The sequence below is a fragment of the Girardinichthys multiradiatus genome, chromosome 3, assembly GCF_021462225.1.
Source record: "Girardinichthys multiradiatus isolate DD_20200921_A chromosome 3, DD_fGirMul_XY1, whole genome shotgun sequence".
In the NCBI taxonomy this organism is placed as follows: Eukaryota; Metazoa; Chordata; class Actinopteri; order Cyprinodontiformes; family Goodeidae; genus Girardinichthys; species Girardinichthys multiradiatus.
In genome coordinates, this window is record NC_061796.1 from 43,721,245 (window position 1) to 43,742,081 (window position 20,837).

The 20,837-nt window shown below is 41.1% G+C and overlaps 1 protein-coding gene across 2 annotated transcripts; it reads left to right on the top strand.

Moving 5' to 3' along the window:
* Positions 1 to 4,158: 4,158 nt before the first annotated feature.
* Positions 4,159 to 20,276, top strand: nes (nestin). 2 transcript variants are annotated; one of them, XM_047362052.1, is made up of 7 exons: positions 4,159 to 4,412; positions 8,218 to 8,397; positions 8,487 to 8,650; positions 12,773 to 13,853; positions 15,085 to 15,209; positions 16,182 to 16,255; positions 16,829 to 20,276. In XM_047362052.1, exons 4-7 carry the CDS (start codon positions 13,023 to 13,025, stop codon positions 19,759 to 19,761), a joined length of 3,963 nt encoding a protein of 1,320 aa, XP_047218008.1. In that variant the 5' UTR covers positions 4,159 to 4,412; positions 8,218 to 8,397; positions 8,487 to 8,650; positions 12,773 to 13,022; the 3' UTR covers positions 19,762 to 20,276. The 2 variants fall into 2 exon arrangements, with proteins under 2 accessions (XP_047218008.1, XP_047218009.1); XM_047362053.1 differs by lacking the exons at positions 4,159 to 4,412; positions 8,218 to 8,397; positions 8,487 to 8,650; positions 12,773 to 13,853; positions 15,085 to 15,209 and adding an exon at positions 15,236 to 16,102.
* Positions 20,277 to 20,837: the final 561 nt, after the last annotated feature.

Genomic DNA, 20,837 nt, shown 5'->3' on the forward strand with positions numbered 1-20,837 from the left:
CAGCAGAAGATCATACACACAGTTATAACAAGCAGGTGATTGACACCATTTACAACAACTTTTATGTGGACGACTGCCTGAAGTCTGTGGCCACAGAGCAAGAGGCAATGCAGTTGGTGGCACAGCTCATCGATCTGTGCTCAAAGGGAGGATTTCAGTTGTTGAAATGGACAAGTAACAGCCGAGCAGTGTTGCTATCCATTCCAGAGGAAAGGCGAAAGGGCTTCACCTAGAACAAGACAGTCTCCCCATGGAAAAAGCTTTGGGCCTCAGCTGGAGTGCAGAAAATGATGCGTTCACCTTTGAGCTTGCAGTGGAACAAAAACCTCACACCAGGCGTGGCATTGTCTCAATGGTTAGATCTATCTATGACCCACTGGGATTCCTGGGACCATATATTCTGCTACCTAAGCTACTGCTGCAAGAAATGTGTAGACAAAATCTGTCCTGGGATGACCCCATTCCCCAGTCTATGTCGCAAATTTGGTCTACATGGCATCAGGACCTGAAGAAAAGAGCAGAGTTTAAAGGGAAGCGGTGCATCAGGTCCAGCAGTTTTAAAGGACACCTACAGGCTCAGTTGCATCATTTTGCAGATGCCAGTGACCATGGATATGGGACAGTGTCTTACCTAAGGCTGCACGATGAAAGAGGAAATGTGCACCTGGCATTCGTGCTTGGAAAGGCTAGAGTGGCTCCATTAAAGCAGACGACAATTCCTCGTCTTGAACTTACTGCTGCTGTGTTGGCAGTCAAGGTGGATAGAATGTTGAAGAAGGAGCTCTCTATTCAGCTGAATAGCTCATGCTTTTGGACAGACAGACAGTGCTGAGATACATAAATAATAACATCAAACGATTTCACACATTCGTTGCAAATAGAGTGGCTGCAATAAGAGAGTCTACAGATGTATTTCAGTGGAGGTACATCAACTCCAAGTCCAATCCAACATATTAATCCTCTAGAGGTCTGACTGCAGAAAACTTTATGGCCTGTCAGAGGTGGATAAATGGCCCTGACTTTCTTAGAAATCCAGAACAGGAGTGGCCAAAGCCTTTTGAATCCCAGCCTGTTTGTTCTGAGGACTCAGAGGGGAAGAGGGATGTTCTGGTAAATGTGACTGACACACAGTCAAAGGATTCCACCACCAGGCTCGTGCATTATTTTTCAAGCTGGGCCAAACTTAAAACTTCTGTTGCTTGGTTGCTCATGTTGAAGGACATTCTGCGGAGCTTGAGTAGGAAGAGGAAAGAGTTGATGGCTGTTCTTCCCTCTACTGACTCTTCTAGAGCTTCGGAGTGGATTGAAGAGGAGATGAGAAAGAATAGAGCTGCTGTTTTTAAACAAACTCTTTCAGTAAAAGACATCTCCAGAGCAGAGATTGCCATCATCTGCTACAGCCAAGACAAGAAATTAGAGATCTGCAGAGTGGAGCATTTGTTGTAAATAAAACGAGCAATATATACAGGCTTGATCCAGTATTACAGCAAGGTTTACTGAGAGTGGGTGGTAGGCTTAGTCCTTCAGCCCTATCTCAGGAACAGAAACATCTATAAATTATTGTGCAAAGAAGGATTCTTCATAAAATGAAGAACATTATGGAGAACCCTGAGCATCCTCTTCATGAGACTGTCCTACAACAACAGCATCTCTTCAGGCATCAGCATCTACAATGGTATTAACAGATCCAGTGTGATGGTTCCATGCCCTGTGCCTCAACGCAAACAGCACAGAATATGAAAATGCAAAGAAAGGCCGCTGGACATCTCCATCATGCAAGTAAAGTGCAAAATGTTAAGTGAGTCTAATAATGTTGGAAAGAAATTGTTATAAATTATTTGGTGGAAATAAAACTGTATATGTTAGACTGCTTTAAGACTGTATCTCATCTGTCATGTTTAGAAAAATAATTTTGCATTCATTTTGTGAAAGGCATGTTTGCTGAAAGCTATTGAAAAAAATGTTGGTCAGCTATTAAAAAAATCATGAATTTGTATTTAGGAAATTCATAAGAAATTGAAGATGTAATAAAGGAACGGTGTTCTGTTTCACCCAGCGAGATGTTATATGGGGTTGATATTTAAATATGACATTGATGGATTTAGAAGAAGTGATTGGAATAGCATGGATGGTAGTGAAGAGGAAGAGATGGGTGGTCAAGGTGAGGAGAAAGACTGGGTAAAGGTGGAGAAGGGTGAAAAGAAACAGAGCAAGTGAAAGAAAGAGGAAAGAGAGAAGTGAGGAATGTACAGAAGGAACTGAAAGTGAAGGTAATGAGGAAAGAGGAGAGGTGCCAAAAAAGGAGATGTGCCGATGTTCTGGAGCTCATTAATATTGAAAGTGTTGAGTTAAAACCAAAATGCTGTAGTTGTGGAGGAGAGCATAGTGTTGCTTTTTAGGGATGTGAAGTGATGAAGCAGCAAATAGTTGTGCAGAAAACGAAGGTTATGCAGAAAGTAACATTTTCAGAAGCATGTAAAATGGCTAAAAAAGAAACAGAATGAGAAATCTATGATGAGGGATAAACAAGTGATCAAAAAAGGTTATGAAATGGTTGAAAGGAAAATACAGGAAGAGAAGAAGAAGATGATGACTTTTATTGCAGGACTAATAAATGCAACATCAGATGTGAAATCTAAGATGGAAAGGATTCAGATTATTGTGAAGGCAGCATGTCATAGTTTAGATATGAAGAACATCCAGTGGGAAGATGTAAGGGGAGAGTTATGTATAATGTAATTTTTTTCACAATGTTAATCTTACAGTGGAATGCAAGGACTCTTGTCAAATGGTCAAGATTTTAAACAATTTATGATCAAAAACCTGATATCATATGTATTCAGGAAACATGATTGAAGCCTTATTTGGATTTTAGAGTATATGGATATGTTGCAGTAAGATTTGATAGGAAAGAAGGGAATGGAGGTAGGTGTCTTTCTTTGATTAAGGAAGGTATTCCATATAAAATAATTGAAAGGAAAGGGGATTTGAAATATGTAGCAATTGAGATATGGATTGAAGGGAAGGTAATAATGATTTTAAACTTTTACAATCCTTGTAAAAAACTTGAAGTAAGTAAATTTGAGGAGATAGATATGAAGGTAATAGTATTTTGTGGTGATTTGTATGCACATAATTCGTTGTAGGGGGGTGAGAAAATAGATTATAATGGTAAAATAAAATAATTTTTGGAAATAAGTCATTTGGTAGTGATCATTATATTATAGTCAGTAATTTAAGGATGGGTCAGATACAGATTCCTGAAATTGTAGGAGGAAAGTGGATATTTGGGAAAGCAAACTGGGAAAAATTTAATAATCTATGTGAAAATAAGATTTTAAATGTTCAAAATGATTGGAGTATTGAAAGAATGAGTCGAGAGATTAGTCAAAGACTTTTAACAGCTGCTGATGAGTCTATTCCGAAGAGATCAGGGAAAAATAGGAAAAAGTTAGTCCTGTGGTGGACTGATGAGTGTAAAAGCGTAGTAAGAGGAAGAAATAGAGTATTTAAATTGGTTAAACAATCTCATAATTATCAACATTTAATTGAATATAAAAAATCACACAAATTAGAGAGATTTCTGTGACACAACTGGTAACAGTACACAAATAGGAGAAGTTTGGGGAATGGTGAAGAAAATGGGGGGAGATAGAAGAGAGTGAAACTATCCAATACTTAATTAAAATAATTTAGTAGCAGTATCTGATGGGGAAAAGGCTGATAGGTTAGCTAGAACTTTTATGTAAGTACATAGTGGTAAAAGATTATCAGATAATTAAATACAGTGAAAGGAGAAAACTAAAGGTTGTTGGGACCCACAGCCATGAGTTACAACAGGAAATACGGTACGGACTTTTCTGGAACTTTCAAAATAAATGCACATAACAGCAAACTACCCATGATGCCACTGTCCAGATAAAACCCCACTTCCCCCAATGGTCCCATCTCTTCCACACGGCCTCCAGAGGTACTGGAAAGGGGGGAATAGCGGACTAATGTCTCTTTGTTGGCAAAAAGACGTAAACTCTTCAAACTGGATCCAAGGGTGTCATAAGATCACGCGATCATATGCTCTAAGTTAAGTAATGATGAATTACTGTTGAAAGAATCCGGTATTCATTCATAAAAGGGAGATTAAGGTATAAGCATTGCTTTACTTTCTCTCTGAGGCCTGCAGAAGCAAACTGTGTTCCAGAGAATCTCCTGCAGAGACGCGGTCTCTACGGAACCGAGTCTGAAGGAAGGACAACAGGAGCCTCATCCTGTGGTAACGTGCAGCGTGGTGAGCGGACAGAACGAGCCGTCTTTCATCCACTGCTCCGGAGGTTAGCTGGAAGCTAACCCTTTGTTCACAGTGGACCTTTCTTCAAACCTCGTCGCCCGGACAACTCCTAACCACGGTTCATGAGGTTAGGTGTTGGGCAGAGAGAGATAGAAGTGATTTAGGATGAAATGATCTAAACGTTTTTCCATTTTATGAAGTTTTGGTTTTGTTTGTGTTAAACTCAGCTATCTTGGTGCTAGCAGGCTATCTGCAGCACACGTGCTCAGCTTTGTGTTTTTAAAGTTAAGACAAACTTTATTTAAAGGGTGATTTTAAACAGAAGATTGATCATAACGAGACGTCCGCGATTATGCATTTTAACCCTTTTATTGACGGTATCTTTAAAGGTGTGTGTTTGATTCTGGTGCTAAGCTATCAGCTTCTTTTGTTAGCTTCAACTGCTAACAGCTAATGAAACATTATTAAGCCCCATTTCTCCAGAAAGATTAGTCTATTTTCCAAAATATTTCCTTAAATATTTTAACATTCCCTTAATATTTCTTTAAATATTATTTTCATAAATAAAGGCAGCTAATGAGACACAGTTGAGAATTAGTCATCCAAGGAAGGTTGGTTTTATTCAGCAGATCATTCTTAAAACATTATTTTATTAAAATAATATTTTATCTGATCTTACATTGTGAATGGTTGTCTAAACGTTTGCTGATTATTGCCTAAGTTAGTTCCAAGACTAACTTAACTTCATTTCCAGATTCTTCAAGATAATCCTTGGTTCTCAAACATAAACATTGTATGGTAATGTTGCATCACTCTTTTGGTCATGATTTCAATAATCTTTAATTAACTTGTTTATATTGTACATAGTCCATTAGTCTTCGTTATTCTTTAATTCTGCTTGGTAGTTTAGTTGGATTGTTTTAGCAAAGTAAAGAGTTTGTTGATTGAAATGTTTGACTTTGAGTTGACTTATTTTTGTTAATAAATTAAGAAAATGTGTGAATTAATTCCATATATGTGCAGAGTTTTGCTGTTCAATAATGTCAGAGCACACCTTTCTATTTTGTCCTAATAACATCGCCTTACTGGGCTGGTATTCACAGGATAACCCTTAACACACCAAAATATTGATAAAATATTAATATTAAATAATCTCAGATTCATAATCACAACAAGGTAGAAATGTTGAAGCTTTCAGAAAAAAACAGAGTACCACTGAAGATTTCATGAACTGTCCCTTCTCTATTGGAGTATTGAAAAGAGCTCTGAGTAGTACTAGGAATGATGCTCCAGGGAGGAATGAAGTGTGTTATGTTAAGACATTCGAGTGATGAAGTGCTAGATAAATTATTGATACAATCTAATAAGATTTGGAGAGGGGTGTTTATCAGGTAGATGCAAAGAAGCAATTATTAATTATGAATGAGAGATTAATGCAATATTTGGAGTTAAGAAATGTAATTGCACGTTATCAGAATGGTTTCCATAGAGGAAGAGGAGTAATGGATCCTGTGTTTAGACGATATTAGGAAAGCCCTCATTAATAAGGAAACTGTTGTAGTGTCTTTTGATGTAGAAAAAGCATATGGTATGCTATGGAGAGAAGGGTTAATGATTAAATTACATCAGGTAGGAATAGGAGAAAATATATTTGGTTACGGGATTTCTTATGAGATAGAACTATACAAGTTAAAATAGGATTGCATGTATCACAGCCATATAAAATAGAAAATGGAACCCCTCAAGGAAGTGTGGTAAGTCCAACATTATTGTCAATTATAATTAATGATATTTTTAAAGATTTATCTTTGTTATGGCAAATCACTTTTTGCTGATGATGGAGCATTATGGAAAAGAAAAAATGTAGATCATCTTATTTTAAAACTTCAGGAAGGGATAGAATAAGTGGGTAAGCAGGGAATAGACTGTTGGGGAAGTTAGAATAAACTACTGTGTTAGACTTTGTCAATTTTAGACTGGGCTATGTGTAGGGGTACTAAGTGAAATAATAAACTGATAAAGTTTGTCCATGTAGAGCCCACTGGTGGCCATTGTTATACTGAAAACCACAAGGATTGGGGATACCTCTCTCTGTCAGACTGATAATAACTATTAGAAAAGAGAAGGGGTTCCACAGGTAGCAGAAATGGAGGGCGTGTTTGCATCTCAACCGTAACTGAGCCGGTTTAGGCTAAACCTGACTCCATCCAACAGGGAGGGAGGAAAGCAGAGGTAAAAATAATTGGAGAGCGTTGTTTCCTGTTGCATTGTGTGAAAGGTGGGTAACTTTAAAATGGGCTAAGTCAATTCAATTGAATCATAAAGATTTCAAGTCAGATACATACATTCCAATTGATCCTATCGAACAGTGCAGTCAGATTCAGTTATTTATTCAAATTGGATAAAAAGTTTTTCTATCTAAGGAAACCCAGCAGATTGCATCGAGTCAGTGACTTGTAGCAGTCACTCCTCCTGAGGATCCATCCTCAGAGGATTAAATAGGAGGGAGGATGTTATTATAAATAGAATAAGAACTGGTCATAGTTTTTTGAATGTCTCTCTTTTTAAGATGGGGAAACATCTTACTGGTTTATGTAATTGGTAAAATTCTATAGAAACGATGGAACATGTTTTTATCAATTGCAAGAAATATGCGAGTCAAATAAGATTTTTGAGTATGGAAATAGGTTGGGAGCTGAAATTTGAAAATGTGGTTGCTCAGTTGAATAGTGATGGAGGGAAAGATATGTTGTTTTCTGAAAAATACTGGTCTAATTGAAAGAATTTGAGGAAAGAAATTTTTTGCGCACCTAAACTTGGTCATTAAAGTTGATTCTGATTCTGTTTTTTTCTCAAGTGTTTTTCAGCTAAAAGCAAAAGGATTGTTTTTTGTAAGAGCTGTGAGTATCAGGCTTGCCTCAGAGGAAAAAAATACTTATTCTTTATGTTTCTCTGTTGCTCAAGTCCAGTGGAATTTCATTTTAACTGTCAGGTCATTTTAAAAGACGGCAGAGGAGAATATTTACAATGCTGCAGTGGTGCTTAACAGTAAGCAACAACCACAATCCGAGAAGAAAATTGTTATAACTGATATTAATCATTCTGTCTTCTTCTTTGATTATAAAGTCATTCTTAATTGCAGTGTGGATAGATTTTAATGATGTCTTCTTCTAAAATGTGCAGTATTAGTGGCGAGGGAAGTAAAAAGAGAGGAGTTAGTCCCTGCAAATACTACATATGCTAACTTAAACACAGAACAATTAAGAATAGAGTCCATCAGCGCTTTACTTTGTAAGGACTGTGAAATTGTTCCAGCAATCCACAGACTTTATATGAAACATATGTACATGGATGTGTGAGGTACACAACCGGTCAAAAGTTTTAGACACACTTTCTCATTAAATAAGTCTTTATTTTCATGACTGTTTAACTGTAGATTCTCACCAAATGCAACAAAACTGTGAATGAACACACACTGAATTATGTAGTAAAGAAAAAGCGTGAAATATCTCCAAACATTTTAAGCACGAATATTTTAGATGATTACTAAATAGCCTCCCTTTGTTTTGATGACTGCTTCGCTCTCTTGGCGTTCTCTCCGTGAGCTTCATGAGGTGGTCACCTGAAATGGTTTTCCAAAGATTCTTGAGAGAATTTCTCAGATGTTCATTGAGACAAGACCAAAGGGTGATATTTTAGTCATAACAGCAAAGGGCGGCTACTCTCAAGATTCTCAAATATAAAACATTAAAGTTCTGTTGCAATTTTTGTTTTGCTACATAATTACATATGTATTCATTCACCGTTTTGAGAAAGATAGTAGATTTGAACTCTGCTAAAATATTTAACAACCCTCAACAACCAACTCAGATCAGACTTTGAAAACTTAACAGACCAGATCCACAACTTGACACAAGTCTACAATGTTTTAGAAAGCAAGAATGAAAATCTGACAGTGGAAAACAAGGAGCTAAAGAAACAAAACCAGGAGCTGGAGGGAGAGAAGAAAACCCTGAAGGAACAAATTGAAAACCTGCAGGACACTCTGAATGAGCTTAACGTCAGTCGAGCTCAGTGGAGCATTGATGCCTACTGTCCTAAAAAGACAACAGGTAGGAACAGATCTTCTTACATGTAAAAACAACAGGCAATAACAGCAGTTTTCAGTTAAATATGTACTTGTTGGTCTCTGTTGTTTAAGAGAGGAAGCGTAACCCTTGTCAGGAAGGCTGGATTACCTTCCAGACCAGCTGCTTTGCATGTAATAACGCAAAGAATCCTCATCAGAGAAGCTGGGATGGAGCACAAGAAAACTGTAGAGAAAAGGCTTCACATCTGACTGTTGTAGCTAATCAACAGGAAAAGGTAAACAGCTTCTATGAACCGAAACTATATTTTATGTAGAAACTGTACATTATGTATGTAAAGTTTTTAAATGTCTCTTTATTATTTGCATCTAAATCTTAGGATCACATCAATGAAATAAGTCCTGCTGAAACAGAAATTAATGGATACTGGATTGGTCTGAGAGCTGTTCAAGGAAAATGGAAATAGATCAATGGAACTGAACTAGCCAATCAGTAAGAGTCACTTTCTTACCCTATGAATTAAATATCAGTAAACTTATATCTAACTATCGTTATTCTTCAGGGAGTGGATAAGACATAATGCAGCTGATGGTCAGTGTGTAACTTCTCTCCAAAACCAAGAATGGAGATCAGTCAGCTGTGACCTGAAGAATGCCTGGATCTGTGAGAAGAAGACTGTATCTGTTAAAGAGGTCATATTTACACCTCCATAGGACATTATAAAATATTTGTATGCGAATGCAGACATCTGTCTCGTGTTGGGGTTTCCCCCAGTGGATGAGAGGGTTGCATCCCTGCGCCTTCGGGTTGGGACAGGCCTCTGACTGTCGTTTCGGCCTATGGGCCGAGCGGTAGTGCGGAGTACCCGGCCTTCTTGGCGTCCCTGCTGGGGGTGCTGGATAGTGCCCCTCCCGGGGGCTCCGTTATTCTGCTGGGGGACTTCAACGCCCACGTGGGAACGACAGTGACACCCGGATACACTGGATGTTGTGGGGTTGTCATGGTTGACACGCCTCATCAACATTACGTGGCGGTCGGGGACAGTGTCTCTGGACTGGCAGACTGGGGTGGTGGTCCCCCTTCATAAGAAGGGTGACTGGAGGGTGTGTTCCAACTACAGGGGGATCACACTCCTCAGCCTCCCTGGTAAGGCCTATGCCAGGGTATTGGAGAGGAGAGTCCGGCCGATAGTCGAACCTCGGCTTCAGGAGGAGCAGTGTGGTTTTCGTCCCGGCCGTGGAACACTGGACCAGCTCTATACCCTCTACAGGGTTCATGGGAGTTTGCCCAACCGGTCCACATGTGTTTTGTGGACCTGGAGAAAGCATTCGACTGTGTCCCTCGTGATGCCTTGTGGGGGGTTGCTCCAGGAGTATGGAATCGGGGGCCCTTTATTAAGGTCCATCCAGTCTCTGTACGAGCGGAGCAGGAGTTTGGTCCTGTTCCTGGTGCATGTTGGACTCCGGCAGGGCTGTCCTTTGTCACCGGTCCTGTTCATAACTGTTCGGACAGATCGGTGCAGCTGCCGCAGTAATGGAGGCACTGTGCTGGCCCGTTGTGGTGAAGAGAGAGCTGAGCCGAAAAGCGAAGCTCTGGATTTACTGGTCGGTCTACGTTCCTACCCTCACCTTTGGCCATGAACTTTGTGTCATGACCGAAAGAACGAAATCCTGGATACAAGCGGCTGAAATGAGCTTCCTCCGTAGGGTGACCGGGCACTCCCTTAGAGATAGGGTGAGGAGCTCGGCCATCCGGGAGGGGCTCGAAGTAGAGCCGCTGCTCCTCCACATCGAGAGGAGCCAGTTGAGGTGGCTCGGGCATCTATCCTGGTCGCCTTCCTCGGGAGATGTTTCCAGGCACGTACCACCGGGAGGAGGCCCAGGGGACGGCCCAGGACACGCTGGAAGGACTATGTCTCTCGGCTGGCCTGGGAACGCCTTGGGCTCCCCCCAGAAGAGCTGGAGGAGGTGTCTGGGGAGAGGGATGTCTGAGTGTCTCTGCTGAGTCTGCTGCCCCCGCGACCCGGTACAGACAACATATTAAGACAACGTTTTGCTGTTTTCATCTGTCAGCCTGAGAAAAAATGTCTGTTTGTTGACCATTTTGTTTGCAAAATTCTCAGGCTTTCAAATGCTGAGAGTACATCAGCTTATCCACATTTACCAAAAGTTACATTTTATTTTTTTAAGTAGTTTAACATGTTTTTCTGTCAAGGATTGTTAAAATGCTTTTATTTATTGCATAGCTACAATAAATTCTTCAATGTTTTAAGCATACAAGCCTTCTTTAGAAGAGATAACGATCACCCATTGGTCCTTACAGAGAGAAGGTCCACTGACTAGCATGTTCCCCAACAGTCAAGTCTTTCATCAATAAAAACTCCACCCGAAATTACTAACACATTAATACATTGTTGCAAAAACACCAAGTGAAGGCATCTCTAGTCACCTCATGATCTTGTAGCCAAAACTCCAACATGAGTGATGCAACAAGCAGCGACACACAACCACAGAAAAAGAAGCACCAATAAAATGGTATAAAATGAAACCAACACAAGCGTGGGGTTAGAAGCAGGAGGACTACACTGTGCCCCCGAGCCCAACGCCCTCCACAGTGTTTGCATGTGTGTGGTTATGTGAAATGTGATGTAGGCAAATGTGTTTGACTAAAGTGCATTTAAACCAGAATTGTGGCGGAGGTGTACAAGACCCCACTGCTGTTTTTTAAAAAAATAAATAATATTTACAGTTTTTATTCTTCCATTTCTTAAGTATTGTTCTTGTTTTGCAATGCTTAGAACTGCAAGAACTGTGTGGTATCTATTTGTTTTCAAATCTGCGGTTTTGATGTCACCAGAAGATAAAGTGAGGGGTAGACTGGGACAGTGTACTCTAGGCATGTTGAGAGGTCTTCACATACTTTTAGCCAAAAAGCATAGACATGCGAACAGTACCAGAGAACATTTAGAGCATTTGAAACATCCTTTGTCCTGTGTTCTGAGATCCTGGCGGAAGCTCTCTGTGGGATTTACCGAAGACGAGCTGAAGCTAGTTTTATGTTAGATATTAGATGGCACCGGCATATTCACTGGCATCTACCTCCTGTTTGATCTGATGCAGGTATTCTGATTATGGGCAGCTGCTCTCTGTCTGCTCCCTCCTCCTGCAGACACTGGTTCGCTCAAGGAACAATACATTTCTGAAACAAACATACTGTTTCTTGGTGGTATTGCTTTGTGTGTTCTTGGGCAAATGTTTGTGCGTCTGAACAGCTGATTTTATGTGTGATCAGCTGGTTTAGGATGTTGGGTAATTCCACCCCACCTGCATGTTATTAAGAAAGCTTACATGGTGTCCTTTTTCTTTTCTTGCACCCTTCAGGCATGAGTTATAATTTGTACATAGTAAAGTTATATTTTGGTTTGACCTGCCCCAGCTATTGTGGTCCTTAATATTATTGTACTCTTCAGTTTTATACTTTTCCCTGCACTACCTCAGCAAAAACGTTCTCATATCTTCTGGTCCTGTGGCCAATTAGTGAACAGCAGTCTTTTCATGTCACATGTACCCTAGACTCAGCCCCAGTTGTACCTGATAAGGAGTAGGGACCAAGAAGGTACCGGTAATGGAAATGGAGTGCAGTGTAGAGCCAGGCCAAACCGAGCCAGTGGAAACGGGCAAAAGAGGAAGATGTTAAGGTCTTTCAGCATCTGAGTGAGAAGAAAGCTCCAGGTCCTGATGGCGTCTCTTCTCTCTGCCTGAAAACCAGCGCTGGTCAACTTAGCCCCATCTTCACTCATATCTTTAACAAGTCTTTGGAGCTGTGTGAGGTTCCCTCCTGCTTTAAGTTTATATAGTTTGAACAATGGGGAAAAACATTTTCAGCATAGCAAATTGGTTCATCTTTGACAATCCTTGCCATTAATAAGAACTTATAATTTCCAAGGCTTGTAAAACATTTGAGAAGCCCGTTTCTTTCATAGTCAGGCAGGATGCTTGGAGTACTTGTGACTTCTTTTGGTTAGCAACACTATTCTGATGCTTCAAATATTTGTATGTTTTCAATTTTGTAAGAGTTCATCCTTTATTTGGAAAGAAACATGGAGTTTAATGCAAGGGTGGGAAAATCCCCATTAAAAGTTATCTGTACAGCCCTCCCCCTTCTGACAAACCTTCACTGACAGAGTCATCAATTGGGTAACATCATGCCAATCACAAAAAGCACTCAGTTAGGAAGGAGTTAATATTGTTAATTACATCACAGCCTCTGCCTGCCCTTTCCCATCTAATCCACTCTTCTTATTACAGCCCTCCATCTCATCTCCAATATCCTGCTTGATTTCACTCTTTCTCTCTCTCTCTGTATCCTCCCTCCTGTTTTCTCCCCTCCCTCTCCACAGCTTCCAGTCTCCTCCCAACCATTTTCCTCCTCCCCTGGTGCCCATATGCCTGGCCCCTTCATTAAACCCAGTATGAAAGAGATGTCTTTTGCTGGCAGTCACTCCACCAGAGCCTGACGGGAGCCTCCCTCGCATGCAAGGAAACCCTTCACACTGAGTCAGGCTTGGAAAGAAGAGACAAAGCCAACTGCCAAATCTTGATCCATTTACTTCTAAGTGAGACCTCGGTTTGCTAATTTTTTTAACTAATATGGAGCTCCGCGGAATGCATAAAATCTTCCATCCAAATCACCACGGTGAGGGGAAGCAACAGATGCTGAACTTGAACCGACGCCTTGAAACCTATCTCAGTCGAGTCAAACTTCTAGAGGAGGAAAATGAAATGCTTGCAAAGGAGATCAAAGTTTTGAGTCACAACAATCAGGGGACCCTGACACGCAGGAGGGGCTTTGAGGAAGAGCTGAGACAGGCGAGACTGGAAGTGGATGCTGCCTGGAGAGAGAGGGTCCTCACAGAAGTGGAAGTTGCGAAGCTGACAGAGAAGATTCAAGCCCTTGAGCTTCAGCGACAGAGGGAGGCTGATGCCAAAATGCTGGCCAAGACAAAGATGGAGCAAAGCAGGAAGGAGCTGGAAGATGAGCAGAGGGCACAGAACTGGCTCAGGGAGACGGTTAATCAGCTGGAACATGAAATGAGATTCCTAATTCAAACCCATGAAGAAGATGTGGCCCACCTAGAGGCCACGCTGACTCAGTCTAGAGCCAAAATGCTTCCAAACCTGATTCAAAGGAGCAAACGGACACCAGACCTCCTCAAGATGGGGCATGAGTTTTCCCAGAAGGCGACCAGAGCTTGGCAGGAGGCCACAGAGGCCTATCAGGGCCAGTTAGCTCAGCTGGAGGAGTCACTTGATCAGGCCAGAAGTCGTTTGAGTCAAGTTTGCCAAGAGAAACGTGAGAGCCAACTGAAGCTTCAAACTTTGGAGAAGGACATAGCCTCAGCTAAGGATGTCATGCTACATCTGGAGAAGACTGTAGCCCAGCGCAGGGAGGAGCACTGCCAGGAGATCCAGCAGCTCCAGGTGAGTAATCTGCTCTAGTTTGGATGTAAGGACCCCTTCTCCTGGATGAACATGTAGCGATAGTGGATTGCATTTGCAGCAATCCCTTTTGAACATGTCAGGATTGACAGTGGAAAGCAAAACTTCTTTAGTGGGAAGAGACCGGCAGGAGAACCAGGCTCCATAAGTGGCCATGACTGACTGGCGGTTTGAGAAGACAGAGCAGACAAACAAAAAACCCAGAAGCAGTGATCCAGGAGTACTTTCTATGTCAAAGAAAAACAATATTTCAGGATGCGTCAGTTAAATGTTGATAAAACTGAACACTTATTGACAAGATTCCTGGAAAGGTTCTTAAGTCTTCTCATGTCAATTGCGTGTCTGGATTTCAAAACAAATAATTAATTATGACCAAAGCAAACTATTGGTCATTTGATAACTAATACGGTGGACTTCATATTATTGCTTCTTTGAGCTACATGGTACATCCTGAGGGATGTACAATGAGTCAGCCATGGCTTAGAGAATAAAGTGACAAACCACAGCTAACTGTGAACTCTTCTTAATTAGCAGCCTGAGAAGTGGACAGAGTAGATGGAGTTTAGACATGTAGGCTGTTGCACCCTTATATGTTCTAACTTGTCTTTTTCGGTTTTTTTAACCGTGTCCTGACTTGTCAAGTCTTAAGGGATTTACGATAGTGTTACAAACATGATTTAAAGATATTTTAATGCATTCACTTCAGGCAACGATTTAAGGCATTATAGTTAAGGTAGGTCCACTAAAGGCTTTACATGGTTCTACTTTTAGGGCTCTCTTAGTATGCTCATTTCAAATTTTTTAATAGAATGAAAGTATTTGTGCTCATTCATTTGGTTTGTAGTTGTTGGGATTAGTTCTGGATCACTGTGAGGTCTAAGCACCCGACACTGAGGCCTTTCTAGGTTTTTTTCACACTGTGCTCCTGGATGACCAGAATCAAATGTCCTAACTCACACTGCTTCCTGTTCTACTCAGGACAAATATGGCAAAGATCTCAAAAACCATTTCACTTAGGTAAATAAAGGTTTAATAAAAATGCATGGAAGGATCATCAAAACACAAAAATTAACTTTCATCTTTTTTAAATCACTTCTGGATCATTCTATTATCCTTTAAGAAGAGTTGAGCAAGAATATAAATAGAAGAACAAAGAGTTTCTAATACCTATTTTAACCACTTCCCTTTCCTGTTTGACTCCCCGTTTTGGCAGGAACACTTGGAGTATTTGGAGGTAGAAAAGGTGAAGCTGGGCCAGCAGATAGACCATCTCTTTCAGGAGAACCAGAGCCTGATGCAGCTGAAGATGTCTCTCGGTCTGGAAGTCACAGCATACAGGTATGCTGCACCAAAAGCAGAGGACTCTGACTTCTTTCATTTTTTGTTAAAAATCTGATAAGTCTGCAAGCTCAATTGAGCTACACAGGGTGTCGAAAATGTGTAAGGCATAGCAATATGACAATGAAAATAAGACACACCATATTTTATAACTTTAGTTTAGGCTATCAGTTAAGGACATTTTGAGGCTGCTGCTCAGAATAAAATCAATAACCATCCATCACTGTGAGAAACTGGCAAACAAAGAGCTGTCTGAAGAGAGAGCAGCCGTCTGAACTTAAAGTCGTTTCATTGTTGCCCCAGCTTTTGCTGCCTTGAACAGAGTAACATATCCTTTATGAAGCAGCTCCTCCTCACTTGTTTTTCCCCTCCGTGAAGTATTGACCCTCACCCTTGTCTTGGGAGAAGCTGACCATCAATGAGCTATGGGAGTCTAGAGTATCAGCACAGAGGGGTGGGAGAGGAGAGGACATTACTGAAGGACAAATCTCAGTATCATTTACTGCCTGTCAAGCTGTGGTTACAATATGCTGCAGGTTAACAACAATGCTGAACTTTTTGATCAAACTAGATTAATGTAGCTAATTGTAAGGGTATGCGCTGGAATCCACATGTATGAATGGAATCGTGTATTAGTGCTGCAAAGAGCTGCTCGCAATAGCTGCTGTCAGTTGTGTGTTCTGATGTGTCCCCTGACTCTATTTGTGTGTGTGAGAGGAATTGATGGCAGAGGCTTGTGCAGATGGCTCCTCAGTGGCGGGGGCTTTCCTTCATTATCATAACAACAGACCTCAGTGCACGGCTGCTGCTGGAAATCAGCTAAATTCTTTGTGTGCTCCTCCTCCCAGCCACAGTTCAGTGTTCACCATCATCTTGCCTTTCACTCTTTCACGGTATAAACAGCCTGTTATTTGTGTTCAAAACCATGCAGCTTCAGAATGTAATATTTTCTCATGCTGTTTATCTTCACAGGGCTTTGCTGGACGGTGAGAGCCTTGGAAGAGATGCAGCTTTGTTGAATAAACCAAGAAACATTTCCATTAGAGGTAATTAAAGTAGACAACAAGCAAACATAAGGAACATATCTGTCGTTTAGCTTATGCAGTTATCTTTGTCACATAAAAAAGGAGAAGCTAAATATTTTCTGATTAGTCCACGTAAAAGCTCCTCATACTGGGAGATATGTTTGACAAAGATTGTAATCCCATTAGTCTTGCAGGAGTTGGGAAATGGAGGGGCTTGTTATAAGGGGCTGACGTAAGCCTTTTGGGTCCTGTAACACAAGCCGAACAGACCCCGATGGTTATTGAGCCATATGGGTTCCCTTTCCTGTAGCCTAGACATCAATGAAAGGAAATGACGATCAATATCTCCCCGTTAGTGTCCAGACCCACTTGAGAACATAGATTTTAATAATGGTTTGGTGATCCAGACTCTCTGTACCACATTAGATAGTGTTCAGTGTTGGCATCAGGTATCATACCATATTTGGTAGGATTTTGCAATTAATAAACTTTGTTTAATTCAATCAGTTTTATTTTTCTAAATGCATTTATACAAGACATTTGTAATCCCAGCAGTTCAGTCCATTGTTTATTCATGAGTTCCTTCTTCTACAGATGCAGTTCTGAGTCCTCGTGGGGTTAAAAAGAATTACCCAACCCAGCTGTCTGCTAGCCTCAAAACCACTTACTCATCATTTGTGAAAGACAGAACAGGATCAGCAATAACCCCAACACAAATCCTTAGCAGAACATCTGCAGCTTTAAGGGAACCCCATCAGGATACAAAGATTTCAAGCAAACCTGCAGAAACAGCTGCAATAAAGTCTGAAATTCCAGAAAGTTCCTATCCTAAAATACTTCAGAATGGAGCAGCTGAAAACTTTAGGCCAGAGGAGGTTCATGAAAAAGTCACCTATGCTGAGCCTTTATCGCCTCCTAATGAACAGGAGGCACCTGAGAAAATGTCTGAGGATGAGGATAAAACAGTGGTAGAAGCAGCAGTTGAGTCTGTTTTTAGCCATACGGCTGAGTTTGGTCTCAGCAGGAAGGCACCTTCGAATGAGAAAACTGGTAACCAACAGTTCACAACACCCAGCCCCATATTACATAATGTCAGAATGACCGAGCAACTCTGTCGTTTCTCAGATGAACTTGAAAAGGATGTGGGCTTTGAGGGGGAAACTGAAGAAAAAGATGTACAACACCCAAAGGCTCAAGCGGATACGTCAACAGAGGCAGAGCATGTGCAAGATGAGACTTCAGATTCTGAAACTGAAGCAATGCTTGAACCAACCTTTGAATCCAGACCAAGCAGTCCTGAATCTGAATGTGAACCACAGGAAAGTGTTTTTATCCAAGATACAGATTCCAGAATTGATGAAAGTATTTTAAATGTTGATGCAGTTAATGTGAGACAAGAGATTAGCCTTTCTATGGAAACAAAAGGAAGGGAAGACGAGGATAAGTTGTATCCTGATGGAGAAGAGATGGATACGTGGGACAGTGTAATTGAGAGAAAGGTCAGTGAAAGTATAGATGATGGTGTAAAAAAGGAAGGGGACATGCAACATGCTGAGCCAGAGGAGGATATATCAGCAAAGGAACCAGAAAAGGAAAAAAGAGAAGTTGGTCAATTAGGCAACATGGCTTCTGTGCTCACACAAGTAGATGAAGGACACCACACCCCCCTATTGGAGCAAGAGCATCTTCCACCTCCTGACAAAGAAGATGAAGATTATGAAGAGGACTCACAGAACGTCTCTGTGTCATGGAGGACAGAGCTGGAGAGTAGCAGCTATGCTCACGAAAACACTCTTGCTGACACTCGTCCCCTGATCCGATACAAAAGCGATGACACTGACGCCAACACTCAAGCGTCACACATTGATGAAAGTGAGTCCAGTGAAGGCGAGCAGGAAAAGATGGCAGGAGAGGCGAGAACCGGAATATGGAGTGACGGCAAGCCCAAGACTTTTGGAACCATGGAAGATCTGTGTGAGGAAGTGGAAGAGGAGACAGTAGATGATGACTATAATCTGGGATACACTCATGTTGAAGACAGAGATGTTGAACAAGGTAATAAAGTAAGTGAGTATGGTATACTGGTGAATGATGCAGAAAATGCTCTAGGAGTGGTAATGAGTAGTGTTGAGGGACATTCCCAAGAGGAAACGGAAGAACTTACTGGAGCCACTGTACGCACTAATGTAGACTATGATGAGGAGCTGGAGACGGACAGACTAGTGGAACAAGAATTAGAAAGTTTGTCAACAATTAGTTACAGTGCTCATTTTGCACATGACCAGGTCCGAGAAGATATCTTAAAACTGGAGCAAACGTCCATGGAGGAAATAAATGAACAAGAGGCTACAGATGACACTTCTACCTGTGAGCCAGCAAACTATGAATCTGCTTTGTCCACTGAAGTTATAGATGAGGCTTCAGACTGGCAACCTTTCATTGATCCATCTGTTGAGACACATTCAACAAGCTTTCTGACTGAGGAGGCAGTGAAAGAGCAAGAGATCCAAAAGCCAACAGGTGGTTCTTCCAGTGAGCCTGAAATGAATGTGAACCATGAACAGGTATCTTCTACCATAGTTATAGAGGAGGCATTGGAGAGGCGTACTTTTGGTGAAGCATATGTTGAAATGCATTCAACGAACGCTCTGACTGAGGAGGACATTCAACTCAACAATCAAGAAGCTGTAGATAACCCTAAGACAAGAGAGGAGGAGGATGAACATGCTGATGAAACCGAACATGACTCTGGGTTGAAAGACTTCTTCAGCAGGTCTGCTATGGAAGACATCAACAACATACAGGACCAAAGCTCTGTGTTACTGGTACCAGCAGATCCGAAGCCTCTTACAGATGATGATGCTCCTTTTGAGGTCACTGAGGCACTTCCTGAGGAAACACCCAATGTATCTCAACAACATCTCATTGAGGATGCTGAGGACTTTCAGAGGTTCCCTGAAGATGGAGAAACAGCTGGATGGGAAAACCCAGAACACACAACAAAGGAATCTGATATGAGTGACCAGAATGAACATGACCTAGAGAAAGATAAGATACCCGAATTATCTGATGATGACATTATCATAAATACGGAACAGCCTGTCAAAATGTCTCCTGAAAGTGCCCTGAATGTAAATGATATTTTTATAGTAAAGGATGTAACAGACAGCAGTCTCGATCATCACTTCCCCTCGGATGGGAAGAATGACTTCTGGGTATCCTCTCTGGAGACCGGTGCCACCTATACACCAGGCCATGGCTTTACTGAAGCTGCAGAGCAAACTAATCAGAATCAAGGATTTGCTGACAGCAAGGATAGGGGGAACTTGGAGACCCCAAAGGTAGTTAATGGGAACTCCAAACTGGATATTGACCCATCTGGCCTGGATCCAATGAAAGAGCAGGAACAGATGAATACGAAAGTGAAGAGAGTGTTTTGTAGAAACGCAGTTGAGGCGGAGATGGTCCATTCTGAGGAATCAGATGTTGAGGCTGAATCTTGGTCATCTGGGGAAGAACCAGCCTAAAGAAGGGAATACTTACAATTAAATCAGCCCATAGATGAAAAAAGAAATTGTTAAGAGGTAAATTGCGGTTTAGTTTGATGCATCTGAAAACCAAAGTTGCCTTTGTGCATTTCTTAGAGAATAAACAACTAGTGTGCCAACTCTCACTACCTTAATTGGAGTCAGTCATCTCACATTTCCTTTTATTCTGCTATCTAATTCCCTTTCAGTATGCATGCTGAGCAGATTAGAACTCTTTGCATAAGAGGAAAGCATGAAAACAGAACAAAGAGTATCATTTGAAAGTCAAAACAGTTATTGATCAGTGCCTAATGTGATTTTGCTGTTTAACCGAAATCAATGAGGCCAGCTATTGCATAGTGACAACGATTTCATTTTCATAAGCTTATAAATGACCCGTCTTTGCATGTGTTACTCGTGTAGGAAGAAAGATGGATTGGTTTTCCTTCTCTCTGTAAAAGTTCATTAAAGCTGTGGTAAACTCAAAGTAGAAAATAAAGTGCAGACTTATTATGGTTTGTGTCTCGTTTTATTTGCCCAGACAGAGCATTTATGTTTTTACTTAATTCATTATTACAAACAGATTTCCATCACAATTGTTGCAGTTCTAAAAGATTCAGTCATTGACAGTGTTTTCTTCCTAACACTGATTAAAACCCATTTTGACTGCTGTAATCCTGAACATATTTGCAGAGGTTACTTTGCTGCATGTTACATATTAGAATCATGCCAACTACCAGAAATGCAAAATGGATGAATCTCAAACTATAAAAAACATTTCTAATTCATGTTTTATTATTTTTTCAAGCATATTAGAAAAAAGTTATAAAATGCCAGTCAGTCATTTTCTACCGCTTATTCCACAGTGGGTCGCGGGGAAGCTGGTGCCTATCTCCAGCAGTCTATGGGCGAGAGGCGGGGTACACCCTGGACGCCAGTCCATCGCCGGGCAACAAACAAACAACCATGCACACACTCATTCATACACCTAAGGGAAAATTAGAGGGACCAATTAACCTAACAGTCATGTCTTTGGACTGTGGGAGGATGCCGAAGTACTCGGTGAAAACCCACAC